General features: G+C 36.0%; 1 protein-coding gene across 3 annotated transcripts; it reads left to right on the top strand.

Moving 5' to 3' along the window:
• The first annotated feature begins 1,754 nt into the window (after positions 1 to 1,754).
• On the top strand, positions 1,755 to 13,296 carry LOC18435645 (WAT1-related protein At2g37460). 3 transcript variants are annotated; one of them, XM_020667885.2, is made up of 6 exons: positions 1,755 to 2,260; positions 2,382 to 2,444; positions 3,300 to 3,633; positions 5,758 to 5,919; positions 12,327 to 12,478; positions 12,944 to 13,296. In XM_020667885.2, the coding sequence occupies exons 1-6, from the start codon at positions 2,064 to 2,066 to the stop codon at positions 13,065 to 13,067; spliced, it is 1,032 nt and encodes a 343-aa protein (XP_020523544.1). In that variant the 5' UTR covers positions 1,755 to 2,063; the 3' UTR covers positions 13,068 to 13,296. The 3 variants fall into 3 exon arrangements, with proteins under 3 accessions (XP_020523544.1, XP_020523545.1, XP_088709201.1); XM_020667886.2 differs by lacking the exon at positions 12,327 to 12,478; XM_088853075.1 differs by lacking the exon at positions 12,327 to 12,478 and having other exon boundaries at positions 1,759 to 2,260; positions 2,353 to 2,444.
• Positions 13,297 to 16,397: the final 3,101 nt, after the last annotated feature.

Below are 16,397 nucleotides of genomic sequence, written 5' to 3'. Positions count from 1 at the left end.
TGTTTTGTCTAGAGCTGCTTAATTTTATATTTTTCTAGTTTTCTTTCTTATTTTTTCTTCATTGGATAAGCTAAATACTATAGAAAAAATTGTTATCTTTATATTTTCTAATTTTATGTTTTTTATTTTTATTTATTCGTGTTCTTCTTGTTAATATCTATGATAGACTTCTTTAAAATCAAGATTTGGATAAAATATAAAGCATCAGGCTATCCAAAACTTACTTGTATGACTTTTTGTTGTAGAACTTCCCCTCACTAAAAAGGACCCGGTTTCTATGTGGCCAGGCCCACATATGTAGAAATACGGGCCTATTAATAAATATATTTTTGAGATATATTTTTTGACTTAATTTTTTAGGACATGTAATCTCTAACATGGAGATCATGAATATGAATAAATAAATAGATTTTAAAAATTAAAAATAAAAATTCTAGTAGGAAAACTTTTGGACCATTAATTTCTCAACGGTCAGCACCTCATTTGCCCAAAGGTGCTAGAACTTTGTGGTATGTAGCCAAATGGGTTATATTCTATGAGAAGTTTGGAAAGAAAGAAATAGAAGAGTCTTTGATGATGCGTCACTTTATTTGGAATGCTTGATTTATGTAATTAAATCGACGATTTGGTCATGGGTTTTAGTCACTAGGGAAGGGGGTGTGACTAAAATCGATGTTTTTTCAAATCTCAGCAATTTTTTTCTACTTGGAGGAAAGAATTGTCGTCCCAAATCATTTTGGACACCACCATTGGCAAGTACTTTGAAGCTTAATTTTGATGGTAGTTCTCAAGGTAATCCAGGTGTTGCGGGTATAGGTGGTGTGCTCAGAGATGGTGGAGATAATGTCATCTTCTCATTTGCTGGTTCCATTGGTTATGCCACTGCTAATAGGGCTGAACTAAATGTGGTGTACCATGGGTTAAAGTTTTTCAAGGAGATGAATTGTAGGGATACTGTTTGAATTGAAGGCGACTCTTTGAATGTAGTCAAGTGGTACAATGAGAAGCAACGGGTGCTTTGGGAGTTTTGTTCACTTTGGCTTAAGGTCATGGATATTACTCTCTTTCTCTCTTTCAGAGTCTTTGTTCATATTTATCGTGAAACTAATTATTTAGTTTTTGTCTTTTGTTCATATTTATCGTGAAACTAATTATTTAGTTTTTGTCTTTTGTTCATATTTATCGTGAAACTAATTATTTAGTTGATGTATTGGTATTCATATTTATTTGATTGTATTGGTATTCATATTTATCATGAAACTAATTATTTAATTGATGTATTGGTAAAAGGGGAACTAAATATTTAGTTGATGTAACGGTAAAAGGGGAGGGACTAATTATTTAGTTGATGTATTGGTAAAAGGGAAGGGGAGGGGATGGTAAAAGGTGAGGGACTATATGTTTTATAGAGTTTATTATAAGTGCAAACATTTGTAAAATAAATAAATAAATAAATAGATAAAAAAGGTTGCAACCTTGTATAAATTTTTTCTATTTTTTCCCTAAAGATGTTTACATCATGTTTTAATAAAATACTTAAGAAATTAAAATGATCATTTTAATCCGACGACTTTTTTGAGAAAACCCTGATTTGACTACATCAAGCATTATTGAATGGTGTGACATTTTAATAATATTTTACAATAATAAATACTGAAGTGACGAGCACATCTGTCTAACGGCCACGTGCTTTTGGGCCACAGAGACAGAGAGAGATCCTGCCCATTATATCCCTAGAGAGAGATAGCATGATCATTTGTAGAGAGAGAATGAGAGAAGGTCCAATATCATCCATAGAGAGAGAGAGAGAGAGGGCAGGATCATTTATAGAGTGAGAAGAGAGCATGATCATTTGTACAGAAGGAAGAAGAGTATTAGAGAATCCTACCTTAATATTGTCGCTAGAGAAAGAGCAAGATCATTTAGAGGGAGAAAGAGAGAGGATGATGATTTAGAGAGAGAGAGAGAGAGAGCGAGAGAATGATGATTTGTGGAGGAGGCATGTGGCTTTGGTGCAAGGAGTGATAAAAAGATTGGTGATTGTTTTGAATTTGATTTGAGAAATGAGGGGAAGCGGATTGGTAGAGGGGATGCAGGCTTATAAGCCGCACTTGCTCTTGATCCTTATGAATTTGGGGATTGCAGGGCTTCTGGTTTTGACAAAATCTGCTCTCTCCACAGGGATGAGTGCCCCGGTTTTGCTTGTTTACCAGCATGTTGTGGCCACCTTGGTCCTCACTCCCATGGCTTATTTTGAGAGGTAAGACCTACAAACAATCTCTCTCTCTCTCTCTCCATCTGTTTTTTTTTTTTTTTTTTTAACGGCTCTCAATCTGTTAATATTCTTCTCAGTTGGAATTGTTTTTGTGGCACCATCACAGAGAAAAGAGACCGCCGCTGTCCTTCAAAATACTCGGCTGGGCATGTATCTTAGCTTTTCTCGAGTAAGTCTTTATCTTCTTCTTCTTTATTTATTTATTTATTTATTTCTAATATTTATTTTTTGGACCATTCGAAAGTTTGTTAAACTTTTAAACCAACTATAGTACAATGAATAGCTCTTGGTGTTTTGAACACGTAGACTCTGGACCGAGGCTAAAATGGGAACAAAAGAATAAAAAATTGGATCAATGAATGTCAACAATACCAATAAATTGGATCATTTTTATTATTTGAACCGCATCAAACCAACTTAGAACATGAATTTTGAAGATATTGTTTGGAGTGCCTAAATGAATTGAAAATTTAAAAATAAACATTAATGCTAATGGGGATCTTTTGAGTATAACCCCTTATCATTTTAGTCAAAAGTTTACATGCTCCAGCATCACTGACATATGGATAAAATCCTGTCTAATAGTATTTTTAGAGCCCAAGTTTTGGGCGATAACCTCCTCGACCTATAGATCAACCTAATCATGCCATAAGATTTAATTGAGACGATCTAATTTTATAATTATATCTATTAAAGAACTCAAACATCTATTATTTTCTCAAATACTTCTCCGTATGATTAAAGTGGACATCAAAATCGTATACCAAAAACTTCTACTGAGTACTTCTGTTACCTTGGGGAGTAAGTGTATAGTGTGCTCTTACGAGATTCACTCATTATTTTATTCTATATAAACGGTTTTAGGAAAAGAGAGACTAAGAAAATCGCAATTATAAACGTAGTGGAAACTCTTGATTTTAAGCAAATAAACATTACAAAATATGTTAATGATAAAAATTACAAAATATATAATGCTAAAAAAAAAACTACAAAATATGTTTCTAATTGTTGTTTGGTTACACAGGATAATGGTTGTGCAATTCCTATATACTGTGAGTCTCCGATTTATATCGGCTTCATTTCAGAGCACTGTTACGAATGCCGAAACGGCCGTTACGTTGGTCTTGGCCTTGGTTTTTGGGCAAGAGAAATTAGGGTTTTGGAGAATTGAAGGGCAAGCCAAGGTCCTTGGTGTGGTCACTTCCACTGTTGGATCAACGGTGATGGTGCTATGGACTGGGCCAACAATCCTGAAAACGTTGCACATTGATGGGGGTTCACCAAGTCTGGATCATGTTACAGGAGGTTTGATGCTTGTGCTTGCCATGTTGGCTGAGAGCACATGGTTTCTCTTAATGGTAACAAGTTAATGCCAAAAAGCACACGAAACATTGTTTTTACTAGTGTTAGCAAGACTCGATTGGATTGGTCGCTCCAAACAGGTGGATCAATGCTTTGTCTAGTTTGGTCCAAGTCAAAAACTAAATCTGGTTGAGATCTAGCCAAAATTATTGTTTGGCTAGTTAGATGAGACCGATTTGATCGGTCAGACTAACTAAATAAGATTGAGCAATTTTTTAAAAGATAGAGCAAAATTTGTCAAAATGTAACTAAGAGATGAACTATTTGAAATTTTACTCGTACCTTTTGATTTAAATTAAAAATAATGCCATCAAAATACACATGATCGTGAGCTGAATTAGTTGAAAACAACTACAATGTTAAATAGTTGATAAGTTAGGTGTATTTTTATAATTTGATTGAAAATAAATTTTATATTGTCAAGTTGTTCTTAGTTTTTCTTCAACAATTAGGCGACAACTTTAGGGTTGCGGTGTTCTACACTATTTATTTTAGTTGGACAACGTTAGGGGTGACAACGGACCCGAACCCGACCCGAGACTTGCCTGGTATACCAGACACGGGTCTGGGTATGGGTCCAACATTCGGACTCGGTGGGTCGGGTTCAGGCCCAAAACTTGGACTGGCCTGCCCCCAAACACTAATCGGCTTTGGGTCCAAGTCCGATAGGCCCCGACCCTCAGTTATAAACTGTGAGAGATGAAATACTTCAAGCCCTATTCGTTTGGATGTATTAAGGATCATATACAATAAAAACTGTTAGTCATCTTTAGCTATTAAATGACAAATTAGATGGCTTGAAATTTAATGATGGGTGATTGTGAACTTGTTGCTAATAATATGCGTATATGATGGGGAAAAAAAAGCAAAAAAGAAAAAAAAGGTGGCAATGGACCCGACTAAGGCCGGGACCCAATAGGTACGGGTATGGGTCCAACTTTTGGCCCCGATGGGTCGGGTCCAAGTCCAGAACCTGGACACCAAGATTCGAATACTATTCAGTTCTAGCTCCGGGTCCCGCCGGACCCGACCTGTACCTAACCCCTAGACAACGTAGATTAGACAAGTCTCTTAAGAGGATAAAATTTGGTAGAACTTTTAATATTTGCCAATAGTGTCCCATTAAAATGAACAGTGTAAATCATTACCATCCTGAAAATGGGTTTGGGGTTTGGTGGTAGCATCATTTGTGTCCCAACTAAAGTTTACGCTTCTATTCTCACTTAACACATTACCACTAAAGATTTCGACTCGTAGTCCCCATTGAATTACCCAAGAAAAAAAAAAAAATCATTACAATCCTACTTCTACTGATAAGGGTGCCGCATTGGATAAACTTTTCCTTGCTTGTTCGGAGGAAACTAATTTATATTTGTTATATGAATTTAATAAGAATGTGTATAATATGCTCCATCGGGAGCATAGTTTACTTCTACTCCTTTGGTCAGATGACCTACTTGGGAGGATTTTCTCATTCCAAAGTTTTAGTAACCACCTTTAATCACTAGATGGTTATTCTCAAAAAAAAAAAAAAAAAAATTGAAATTTGAGCTTCCTAAAACTTGGATCTCACCCTGTAAAAATTGGACCGTTTCTATTCGATCTTAATACATTATTTTTTTCAAGTGCTTAGACGGTGCAATTAGAAAAAAATATATATGGAGGCTAATCTATGTGATAAAGAGGTTATATCCCAAAATTTAGGGTCCTAAAACTAATCCGAGGTGGGTTTTACCTAAGGGAGTAAATAGACAGTATACTCCCTCAGGAGTAGAATATATTTTGGCAATTTAATTATGTCATGCCCCTTTCTTAACCTAATTTTTTTTGGAAGAGGGATCGAACTTGAACTTTTTTGGATGAAATTCTTCCAAATGTTTTCCTAAAGCCAGTGACAGTTGAGTCATGCATAAATAAATTCATCGTAAAGAAAAGTTGTCTACTTTGTTTGACCTATTAAACCGATTAAAAACCGACCGGTCGAACAATAAAAAATCAGTTGAACTCTGGTTTTGATCTATTTTTTACCAAACCTAATATCTATTATTAAGTCTAAACCAAACCAGCCACATTGGCAATCCGACTAATTAACATTGATTTCACTATGTTATGTATTGTAGGGTCCTGCGGTTAGGATGTACCCTGAGGGGTCATTGATGGCTATGATGAGCTGCTTTGGGACCATACAGACCACCATAGTGGCTGCCATAACAGAGAGGAAAGCATCCTCGTGGGCCATTGATTTTGGTGGAGGACTGGAGCTTGCAACCATCCTATACGGGGTAATTGTTTTAATTTCTATGCAAGTATTTTCCATTATATGCATAAACCGGGAGGAGAAAAATATATATTTATTCCCTTAGATAAATGACGTATTTATAAATAATTTTTAACTGAATTTTGGGATCAATTAAATTTTGATTATTTTATAAAAAAAAATTATTTTGAGTAGATCTTGTTGTTCAAGAAATTGATGGTTTGTGGGGCATGATTTTTTTTTTTCTCAGTTCCAAAGTGCTATTAAAATGGGATGGCCTACAAAGTGGCAATTTATTTTTATTACATATAAGTCACAATCATTTCTACTCATTAGATGTCAAATTAGATGGTTTGGGATAAGTCACAAAATCTAAGATTTGTTTTTTGAAACTTTATGTCTAATTTACAACTTCCCATTTTGAAATTTAAAAGACAAGAACGATATAGACCTCTTTATACAAAAAGTAAATAGTCCCTTTGTAGACAATCCTTATTAAATGATGTTAAGTTAGTCACTTGGTTATCTAGCTGGGGTCCTACCTGAGAAAGTAAATTTACATTTTTCTCCTCCAGGAACAGATAATCCTTTCAATTTTATGTTTTTCTCCATGCGGATTTGATTTGATGATTCTTCTCACAATCACATCATTTATTCAAGGAAAAAGTTTATATAAGGATGCAAGCTTATAATGTAGAACTACAGATGCACCTCAAAAATCCATTGAAAAAGGTAGTTTTAATGTTGAAAAACCTTTTGATTGATCATCTCGACATCGAGATGTATGACCATGAAAAATAAAAAGATTTTAAGTCTAAAAAATAGTCCATTTTACAACATATTATCTACACAGTCCATTTTCAAGATTTTCATATGTTTATAGATCTACTTGATTTTAACCATTTTTTAAATTTAAAATTTTATAATTACATATAAAAATAGATTTTGAGATAATCCTAAGAACATTTTACATCAAAATTATATATCATGATAAAATTTGAAGGTGCATCTTACCTCTACAGGTACGGATGCATCCGTATGCCAACTACACCCTTTATTCAAAGAGATTGTATGCTAAGAGACTATTTTTTTTTGGAATAAAGATGTCAGAATTGGTACTAGCTATTAGATGTCAAATTGAATGGTTTGGGGTGTATCACAAAGTTTGATAATTTTTTTTGAACTTGGAGTCTAGCCAATAATAAACTTACTTCCATCTGATTTGAAATTTGATGGACAAAAGTTATTTTGACCTCCTTGTATCAAAAGTAGATGGTCTTTTAATATACTTTCCCTTTAAAAAATTGCAAACAAAATGGGTACGAATGTAATTACGGAAAGATATGCATAATTTTCTCTATTTTATATAAGACAAAGAATTTTTAGGAGTTAAAGTTAGAGACCAAACTATCAAAACTAGCAAGTGGCAATGATGGTGTATGTTTAAATTATGATGATTACGAAAGATGGAAAAAACGAATAAAATTTTCTCCAACAAGTCAGTCCCTGAAAAAATGGGGATTAGGGATTAGGTCTTTAATAACAATGTCTCTTATTAAGAGAGGGCCTGGGGTTGTGGTAGTAGCATCCTCACATCCAATTACCACATCATGGTATCCATTCCTACCATTGACACCCCCAATTAACACCTTCTAAATGTAAAGGATGCAGTTTGTATAGAGCCTAGGCTCTAAACAATCAAATTAGAGCCTACCTTTAAATAATGTGTGGTTTCAACACTGTAAATCTTTATGATAGCGTTGAAATATATTTTCATCTTTATTTATAATGTTTAAGGCTTAAAAAATATTGTAAATCTACAGATCTATGAAAACATGAAAATCTTTAAAATTGACGGTCAAAAAATGCATTACAAAATACACTATTTCCAAAAATTGAAATCCATTACTTTCTCATGACCATGCATCTTGATGTCGAGATGATCAATTTGAGGATATTTGGGTATCAAAACAAAACAATCTCTTCTAGTGAAAATTTTGAGGTAGGCTCTAATTTGATTGTTTAGAGCCTCGACTCTATATAAACTTTTTCCCAAATGTAAATCCCTAATCTATTGAAAAAACTGGTTGGGGCATGTCTTCTCCACTGAATTACTTACAAAAAAAAAAAAAAAATCTCTTCATGTGAATTTATATCTAAAATATTTATCCATATATTTACAAACCTTTTATTAGGAGGAGGGTTTCTTTTTTTTATTTGCTTTTATATTGTGTATAGTTTCAACTTGTTAGGAATCTCATCCCATGAAGGAGGGACACCAATGGAATTGTTCGTTTGATGAAAGGCAGTTCGGGAATATGGAAAAATGTGATTAATTGATTAAGTCTTTTTTCCAAATATAGCTGTTATCCCCTTGAGTCCATATAAATAGAAATCACGTTAAAGGGTTTGCGGCTCTTTATTGGTTTGACCAAAGCCATTTCTCTTGGGTCATTTTAGATGGGCATATCTCTTGGGTCATTTTTTAGGTAGACTCTTCTTGGTGCATCAGGGTTACATGAAGTTTTCTTTTGCAGAGAAGAAGAAGAAGAGATATAGTGTTATCATTCTCTGAAGAGAGAAGAAGAAGAGAGAGTTATTATTCTTCTTAAAGAGAATAAGAAGATGAAAAAGAGTCAGTGATCATCTTCTCAAGCTTTTTTTTGTTCTGAGAGAAAAAAGGGGGAAGGGAAGAAAATGAGAGGAGTAGAGAACCTTTTCTTTTAGAGAGAGAAAGCCCTTAGAAAGAAAACAAGTATCTGATATCAGAGAGGGAAATCTTAGAGAGAAATCCAAAGATGAAATCGGTGATCCCAAGAAAGGTTATTTTTTGGAAGACTATTGTAACTTTGTCATATTTGTGTTTCTCTAATTTCCTGGTTCCACTGCGCGCGTCTGCATTCGTGCGAGATGGTTCTAACTGGGTAAGCCCACCTAGTGGTATTGGAGCACGTTTTCCTTCGCCCCTTGGTCCTCCCTATCACCGTTTTACGATATAGCGAACCTAGTGGTTGTCGGATGAGTAAGGACGAACACAAGTACAACAATAACAATCGGGTGTCAGTAACGATCGGACGACACAACGATCGGGCGACAGTTCGCGATCGGGTGACAATTCACAATCAGGCGGCAATTTGCGATCGGGTGGCAGTTCATGATCGATGGGCAGTTCACGATCAGTGGGCAGTTCACGATCGGTGGCCAGTTCACAATCGGTGGGGCAGTTCACGATCGGTGGGCAGTTCACAATCAGTGAGCAGTTCATTGAAATGATCGGGAAATATATGACCATATCGCATGGGAGATAGACAGTGTGTGTGGATAGATGGATTCCAATACTAGGAGCACAATGAATATCTGGATCATCTGAAAACCAAAGATGAAAGATCTATTATACTGTCAGAACTTGTACGCACCCATTGAAGGGGTAGAATACAAAGCCGAAAGTATGACAGACGATGAGTGGAAGGGACTGGACCGAAAGGTTCTCGGAACTCTCCGACAATGGTTGGAAAAAAATGTGTTTCACCATGTGTCGATGAAGACATCCTCAAAAGTCATTATGGGTTAGGCTACATGACTTGTACGAGAGGAAGACCGCCAGAAATAAGGTGTTCTTGATCTGGAAGTTAGTGAACATGAAGTTCAAGGATGGGGAACCTGTTGCAGAGCGCTTAAAAGAGGTGTAAAGCATTGTTAACCAACTCACAACGATGAAATTGTTTCTAGAAGATGAGCTATAGGCTCTGTTTTTGCTCGGTTCACTGCCAGACAGTTGGGAGACACTGATAGTCTCGTGAGTAAGTCAACACCAGCTGGGATAGTGACTATTAGTCAGATCACTAGCAGCTTGCTGAATGAGGAGGTGAGAAGAAAGTCTCCAACACATCGGACTCGTAATCCCTTGTCACAAATCCAGGAAGGTCTAGAAATGGGGACCAAAACCAATCGAAGACGAAAAGGGAGACCAAATGTTTTCATTGTGACAAGGAAGGGCACATCAAGAAAGATTGTCGGAAGCTCAAGAATGAGCAGAATGATGACAATGCCATGGGTGAGGGGTGTATTAAAATTGCATCATGCAGCTCGGATTGAATTGCGGATATCGGAGCATCGGAGTTGTTTGGTGGCGCATCGTACCTCGTCACCTTTATCAATGATGCTTCATGAAGGTATGGTGAAATCAAAAGATAGGGTGTTTGAGATCTTTCTGGATTTCCACACAAGGTGGAATAGGAGACGCGAGTTGCTAAAGTGTCTCAAAGTTAGGAGCATGTTATCTACCACTAAGGTGTATTGGGGTGAAGCAGTCCTCACAACATGCTACCTAATATCAATCCTGTTGTTTTCTCTGGATGGTCAGATCCAAGAGAGAGGTTGGTCCGAAAAGGATTTCTCCTAGTCACACTTGATGGTGTTCGAGGAATTGGTACACGTTCCAAGGAACAAAGATCCAAGTTTGAATAAGAAAGGACTCCTATGCATCTTCTAAAGGTATTCAGATGAAAAGTTCAGTTTAGGCTATGGGATCCCGAGTACATGAAGGTGATTAGGGGTATGGATGGTCTTTCAGAAAGACCTTACTATTGACCATGTGAAGAAGGAAGCACATCCACAAATTTTCAATGGTTCAGAACCGGTCATAGTTTCTCCACCATGGTAATTGAAAATGGGGGAGAAGTGAAACAAGAGGATGGGTCCAAAGAGTTGACATGTGAGTCCAAGTGATGAGGAACAGAGGGAGCAGCCTATTCAAGAAGTGTCACCTACAGTTGAACTGAGGAGGTCATCTAGGGGATATAAACCCTCTACCAGTTACTCTGAAAGGGGTGAAAATCTACCAGGAAGTCAAGCCGACAAACACAAAAAGGTGTGGGTTAAAGCTATGTAAGATGAGATATATCCTTGGATAAGAATCATAACTATGATCTGGTAAAGTTGTCGAAAGGCAAGATGGCACGGGTTGAGTGTCAGGAGAAGTCTTCAATCAAGAAGATAAAGGAAGAAACACAAAAAGTTCTCTATGGGTCGGCCATAAGAAGCACATATAGTAGAGGCGTGGTGAGCTCAATTAGATATTCTCGGTGAGTGTCGTATTGATCGACATACCATTAGTCATTACTTTAACCATTAGTGAATCGCCACTCTGCAAAGAAGGTATTGACTAATGGATCGTCAGTCACCACTTTAACCAACAGTGAATCACTTTAACCGCCAGTGACTCTATGGACTGACAGTAACATCGTGAGCATATTCAACTATCGTTAATCTTGGCAAGGAACAATAGACAATAGTCAATTTGATATTCAAGTATCTCAGAAGAGCATTCAAAGTGTGTATGTGCTTTAGGAGAGGAAACATATGTTACACTGGTATACAAATGAAGACATCAGAATTAGGCCCCAGGAAGTCAATCTCGGGGTACTCGATTACCTTTGCAGGGGATTTGTTGTATGACAGTCCAAGTTGCAGAAATGTGAGAAAGTATTGCAATTAGGAGAAATCCATACCGACAGGAGAATGTCGGATATGATGATGAATACTTTGGTTAAAGATAAGCAAGAGTCATGGAGAAGCATGGCTGACACGAGTGTCATTTGAGTACCTTGTTGATCTGTGAAGAGAAACCTCCTACCCGGGATTGGAGGGAAATTGGGATTGGAGCGGGGGATTGTTGGGAATCCCATCCCATGAGAGAGGGACACCAATGGAACTGTTCTTTTGATGAAGGACAGTTGGAGAATATGGAAGAAGGGTGATTTGTTGACTAAGTCTTCTTTTTATAAGAAAAACATCTCACGTGATAACTTTTGATATGGAAATATATTCCTCTTATCTCTTTCTTTTGTGGAAGTAGCCTGAAAAATTGAACCACGTAAATCCGATGTCAGTAATAATTATGTCTTTTTATGCTTTATTGTATGTTTTTCCACTCATACACACACATCGACTTTGGCATATTTGTGTTTCTCATATTTTCTAGTTCCGCTGCGCGCGTTCACATTTATGCGAGAAGGCTCTAACTGGGTGAGCCCAATACAATTAACTTACCAAAAACCATTTAGTATATGAACAAATTGAGCATTAACAGGATTATCAAGTACGTAACCCCAACAAGCCATATGTCAATACCACCTCAAAACCCTGCTAGAAAACTCATATCCTAAGCTGGAAAATAATCTGGTAGATCTATGAAGACTTCAATTGGCAGCCTAGTAGAAGTGTTACAGGATGAATCAATTTCAGGGCCTGAATTCATTTCAAGTCCGTGAATCCATGTTTGGCAAAGTAGTGATCATCAGATTTGCAGAGCTTCCAGTATTTGGATTGACTTATCCTTGCGAGATTTGGACTGCAGCTGTATACAGTATACAACCGCAGCCTTACGAAGTACTTTTTCTGGATATAATGAGTATGATTTCATTTATGTAGGGGGCTCTGGCGCAAGGGTTGTCATATTATGCACTAGCATGGTGCATAAACAAGAAGGGACCTGTGTTCACAATTGCATTTAGTCCACTATCAATCATCGGTTCTTGTTTATTGGAGACCATCTTGTTTGGTGAACCTATTTATCTTGGGAGGTATAATCGGGCTTTTTTCTCACAAGTAATTTCCCTATTTCTCTAAGTGTGGAATTGGATAACAGGAAGTTGTGGCTCCCAAAGCCACATGTTCCCAAAACTGTAGCATTTTCAGTATTTGATAGCATAAAGTACAACACTATTTTGGAAGTCATTGCTTCTTGCAGCTTCCAAAATATTGTAATCACACAGAAATGGTGGCTTATGTGATCCCCCATGGAAGCTGCCCCCTTCTGAAGCTCAAGAAAATTTATTTCAACTACTAGAAGAGGTCATGTTTCTTTTGCTGCAGAAACAATTTATTTTAACTTATGGAAAATTCTTGGAAGAGGACATGTCTATCCAATTCACTTTTGGTAGCATAGGCCAGATTGATCGGTCCGATTTTGATAACAATGTATTTTTTGTTTTATTTTGTCCTTTTTTTTAGGGCTAAGATTAAGGTTATGTGGTTTCGTTTTGTAGTATTTTGGGAGCAATGATGGTGGTGGGAGGTCTTTATCTACTCCTATGGGCCCAAGCTAAAGAAGCAAAGGCAGAAATGAGAAGAAGTGGAGATGGAGGCACAAGTACCCCTCTAGTAGCATAGAACTGTAGATTAGAGTGGTGTGTCCCAGTTATATGAGTCCACCAATTCAGAATCCATCTTTCTGAAGGATTTATTGAGGATCCAAAACTGTATAGATCTATCCTCTGGACATTGAAAATCATAGTCTTGAAAAAGAACGAGTCTTAAAACTTTCAAAATGGTCCATCTTGTACCAATTCTTTTTATAGATCTTTTATTTGAAATTTTATGGATCGTCCGATCTGCACTATCTGCGGTGTGAATATTTCAAAGGTGTTTTTTAGTTCCGAATCTTCTTCTTTTTTAATGTTAACTTAGGTTATGAATCCATTAGGAACGATTGGGAAACGTGATAAACTTTTCCGGATAATGTAAATCCTCTATGGAGAATTCCACAGTCTACACAATGTTCAAAATCTATGTCACGCTCTGGTTAGTCTTACTGTGTAAGGGGTATATATTTCTTTTCAAGATGTTTTTTTTTTTTTTGGGTAATTTAGTGGGGAAGACGGACCTTACCGGTTTTTTCATAAAAATTAAGAAGTTGTCTTTTTTTAAATTGTATGTCGGTGGAATCAGCTAAATTGAAAACTACAACGTATTAACTAGAAATGAGGGTGCTACCACCACGACCTACCCCTTTCCTAACCTTTTGCAAAGGGCAATGTTGGCACAAGCGGCCTAACCAGAACGCTGCTCGCCTCTTGATATTATCATTGGAACTTTCCTTTTATTCACTTTTACTATGTGAAGGGTATAGATCTATTCTATATCATGACAACTCTCCGTTTGTATAAAGGTGCCCACCTTGTAATGTATAAGGAAGAGATACCTCTAAATTTTGTCGGGATATAGTTTCCATTTGGAAAACCTTACAATAGATTATGAGATTTAAAATTTCAAAAACATTGCAGATTTGGGTAGATCTATAACTATTTAAAACTCTTAAAATTAGACGGTCTCGATATCTTTTTACAATATGCATAATTTTTTGGACTTGAGATTCTCTTTTTTCTTTATATCCAAATATCTCATGATTAATATATTTAATTATAAGGTTTTTCAAAATGAGAAACACTTAGGATTTTTGAAGCCCACCTTACTTTTATGTTATAAGGATGCAAACTTATATACACTCCAGTATCTGAGTGTATATGGCATGCTCCCGCAATCCCATTGTATATATTGCGGGAGCATATGGCATGCTCCCGCAATCCCATTGTATATATTAACTTCCCTCGGGTAAATGAGACATTTTGGAAGAAGTTTTTTTTTGGTCGGTTTTTTTGGGATCCACTAAGAACAACTAGATAATTATTTTCAAATAAAAAAATTGTGGACTTCCCGAACCATCCAATGTGACAGCCAATCCGGTTCGACTCGGGAATCGGTACAGCCCGTGCCGGTTCCATAACAAAATCGAGAGTCGTCCGGTTCTAGAACAGAACCGCCAGTTCCCATCCGGTTCTCTCCCAATTCTAGCCTCAAAAGCACCTTCACACGTGTGTATGCGTCACGCGTGCGACACGCACTACTCCCACACATGTGTACGTGTGACACAAGTGGTACATACTCCCACACGAGCCACACACACTCCCACACGTGCATGTGCGAGAAGAGTGGTACACACTCCCACACGAGCCACACACACTCCCACACGTACATGTGCGAGAAGAGTGGTACACACTCCTACACGTGCATGTGCGAGAAGAGTGGTACACACTCCCACTCGAGCCACACACACTCCCACACGTGCATGTGCGTGTCACACATTCTGGCTGATTCAAACCTCAAAAACATTTCACACATGTGTACGCGTCACACGTGCGACACACACCAGTCCCACATGTGCCACACGCACATGCACATGCACACGTGCATGTGCACGGATGCCCTAGTGTTTTCACACGTGTTTATTTTTCAATTACATAGTTATTTATATAAAATATTTGAATACTCATCTTCCGATGTGGGATAATTCCTAAACATCATTAAATGAAAACAGAATGTAAGTATATGATATTAATAGGCAATTTTAAACACATATGTTAAGAAGGCATGATGGTTATCACAAGTGCTATTTTCAAAATTTGTACGCATTTTATTAATTTTTACATTGATAATCAAATCTTTTATTTTATTTATTAATTTTTACATTATAAATCATGTAATATACTATTTTTCTTATAGTTGTCAATAATACATTTTAAATTAGATAATATTATAAAATATTTTTAATTTGTTATTCTTTATCTAATAAAATAATTATAAAATTAAACTAATAATTATAATTTCAGTATATAATATTATAATTATTTAGGTTGTAATAATTTTGAATTATAGTTAGTTAGACTGTAATAATTTGGAGTTTTTTAGCGGATTAGGGTTTTTCGTCAAAACGAGATTTTAATGGCCATTTTTTCATTGATTTAGTCTACTCTTTATTATAGTCAATGTGTAATTATATATTTTATCTATGATAATTGTATGATTTTTCTTTTATGTGATACAAATTTAATACTTAAGTTTATACAGGGAAAGAGCATATCAATATTCACAAATTGATAAAAAAATGAAAGTTAATAATGCAGTACCATCATTTCTTATTGGATTCTTAAAAAACAATATTTATAATGAATTTTAATAATTTTTTTGGATTTTTTTGAAGCTTTAATCCAACCGATTCAGTCAATTTCCTATTCGGATCGTCGATTTGTCGATTCGGATCAATTTTTGAGGTGCCCAATCCGGATCACCAATTCGCTTTTTAAGCTTTTTAAACCATTGGTGACATCTAATAAGGAGTGATTGTGACATCTTGTAATAAAAAAAAGTAGTCTCATTGTATATAATCTCTTTTTTTTTCTTTGTACACGATCTTTTTTCTTTTAAGTGTATAGAGAGTGCAATTAGAAATGATTGAGGTAAATTAATGGATCGAAAAGATTACATCCCCAAATTTTAACCGCTAAAATTAATTCTAGGTGAGATTTTACCCAAGGGAATAAGTGAACAATCTGATTACACGGGAGTAGAATATCTTTTGGCTTATTTTATTAAGTGGTTTTCTGGCGAAATATTTCCTTTCTTTCTCGTCACGTGGTCATATCGCTTCCGCAATTTTAATGGACCCCTTTCCCCACAACAATAATAAAGTCTACTGCCCTTTCCTCATAATGAAAATAATAATAACAGTAATAAATAATAATACTGCTGTTTGTATAGAGCCAAGGCTTAAAACAATCAAATTACAGCCCACCTTCAAATAGTATCAAGAAATATGAAAGTTTTGTGATAGCTTTAAATTGTATTTTCTTCTCTAGTTATAAAATTTAAAGCTTAAAAAATAGT

The sequence above is a fragment of the Amborella trichopoda genome, chromosome 12, assembly GCF_054954075.1.
Source record: "Amborella trichopoda isolate Santa Cruz 75 chromosome 12, AtrichopodaSantaCruz75HAP2 v2.0, whole genome shotgun sequence".
Taxonomy (NCBI): Eukaryota; Viridiplantae; Streptophyta; class Magnoliopsida; order Amborellales; family Amborellaceae; genus Amborella; species Amborella trichopoda.
This window is presented reverse-complemented; position numbering and strand designations above follow the sequence as displayed.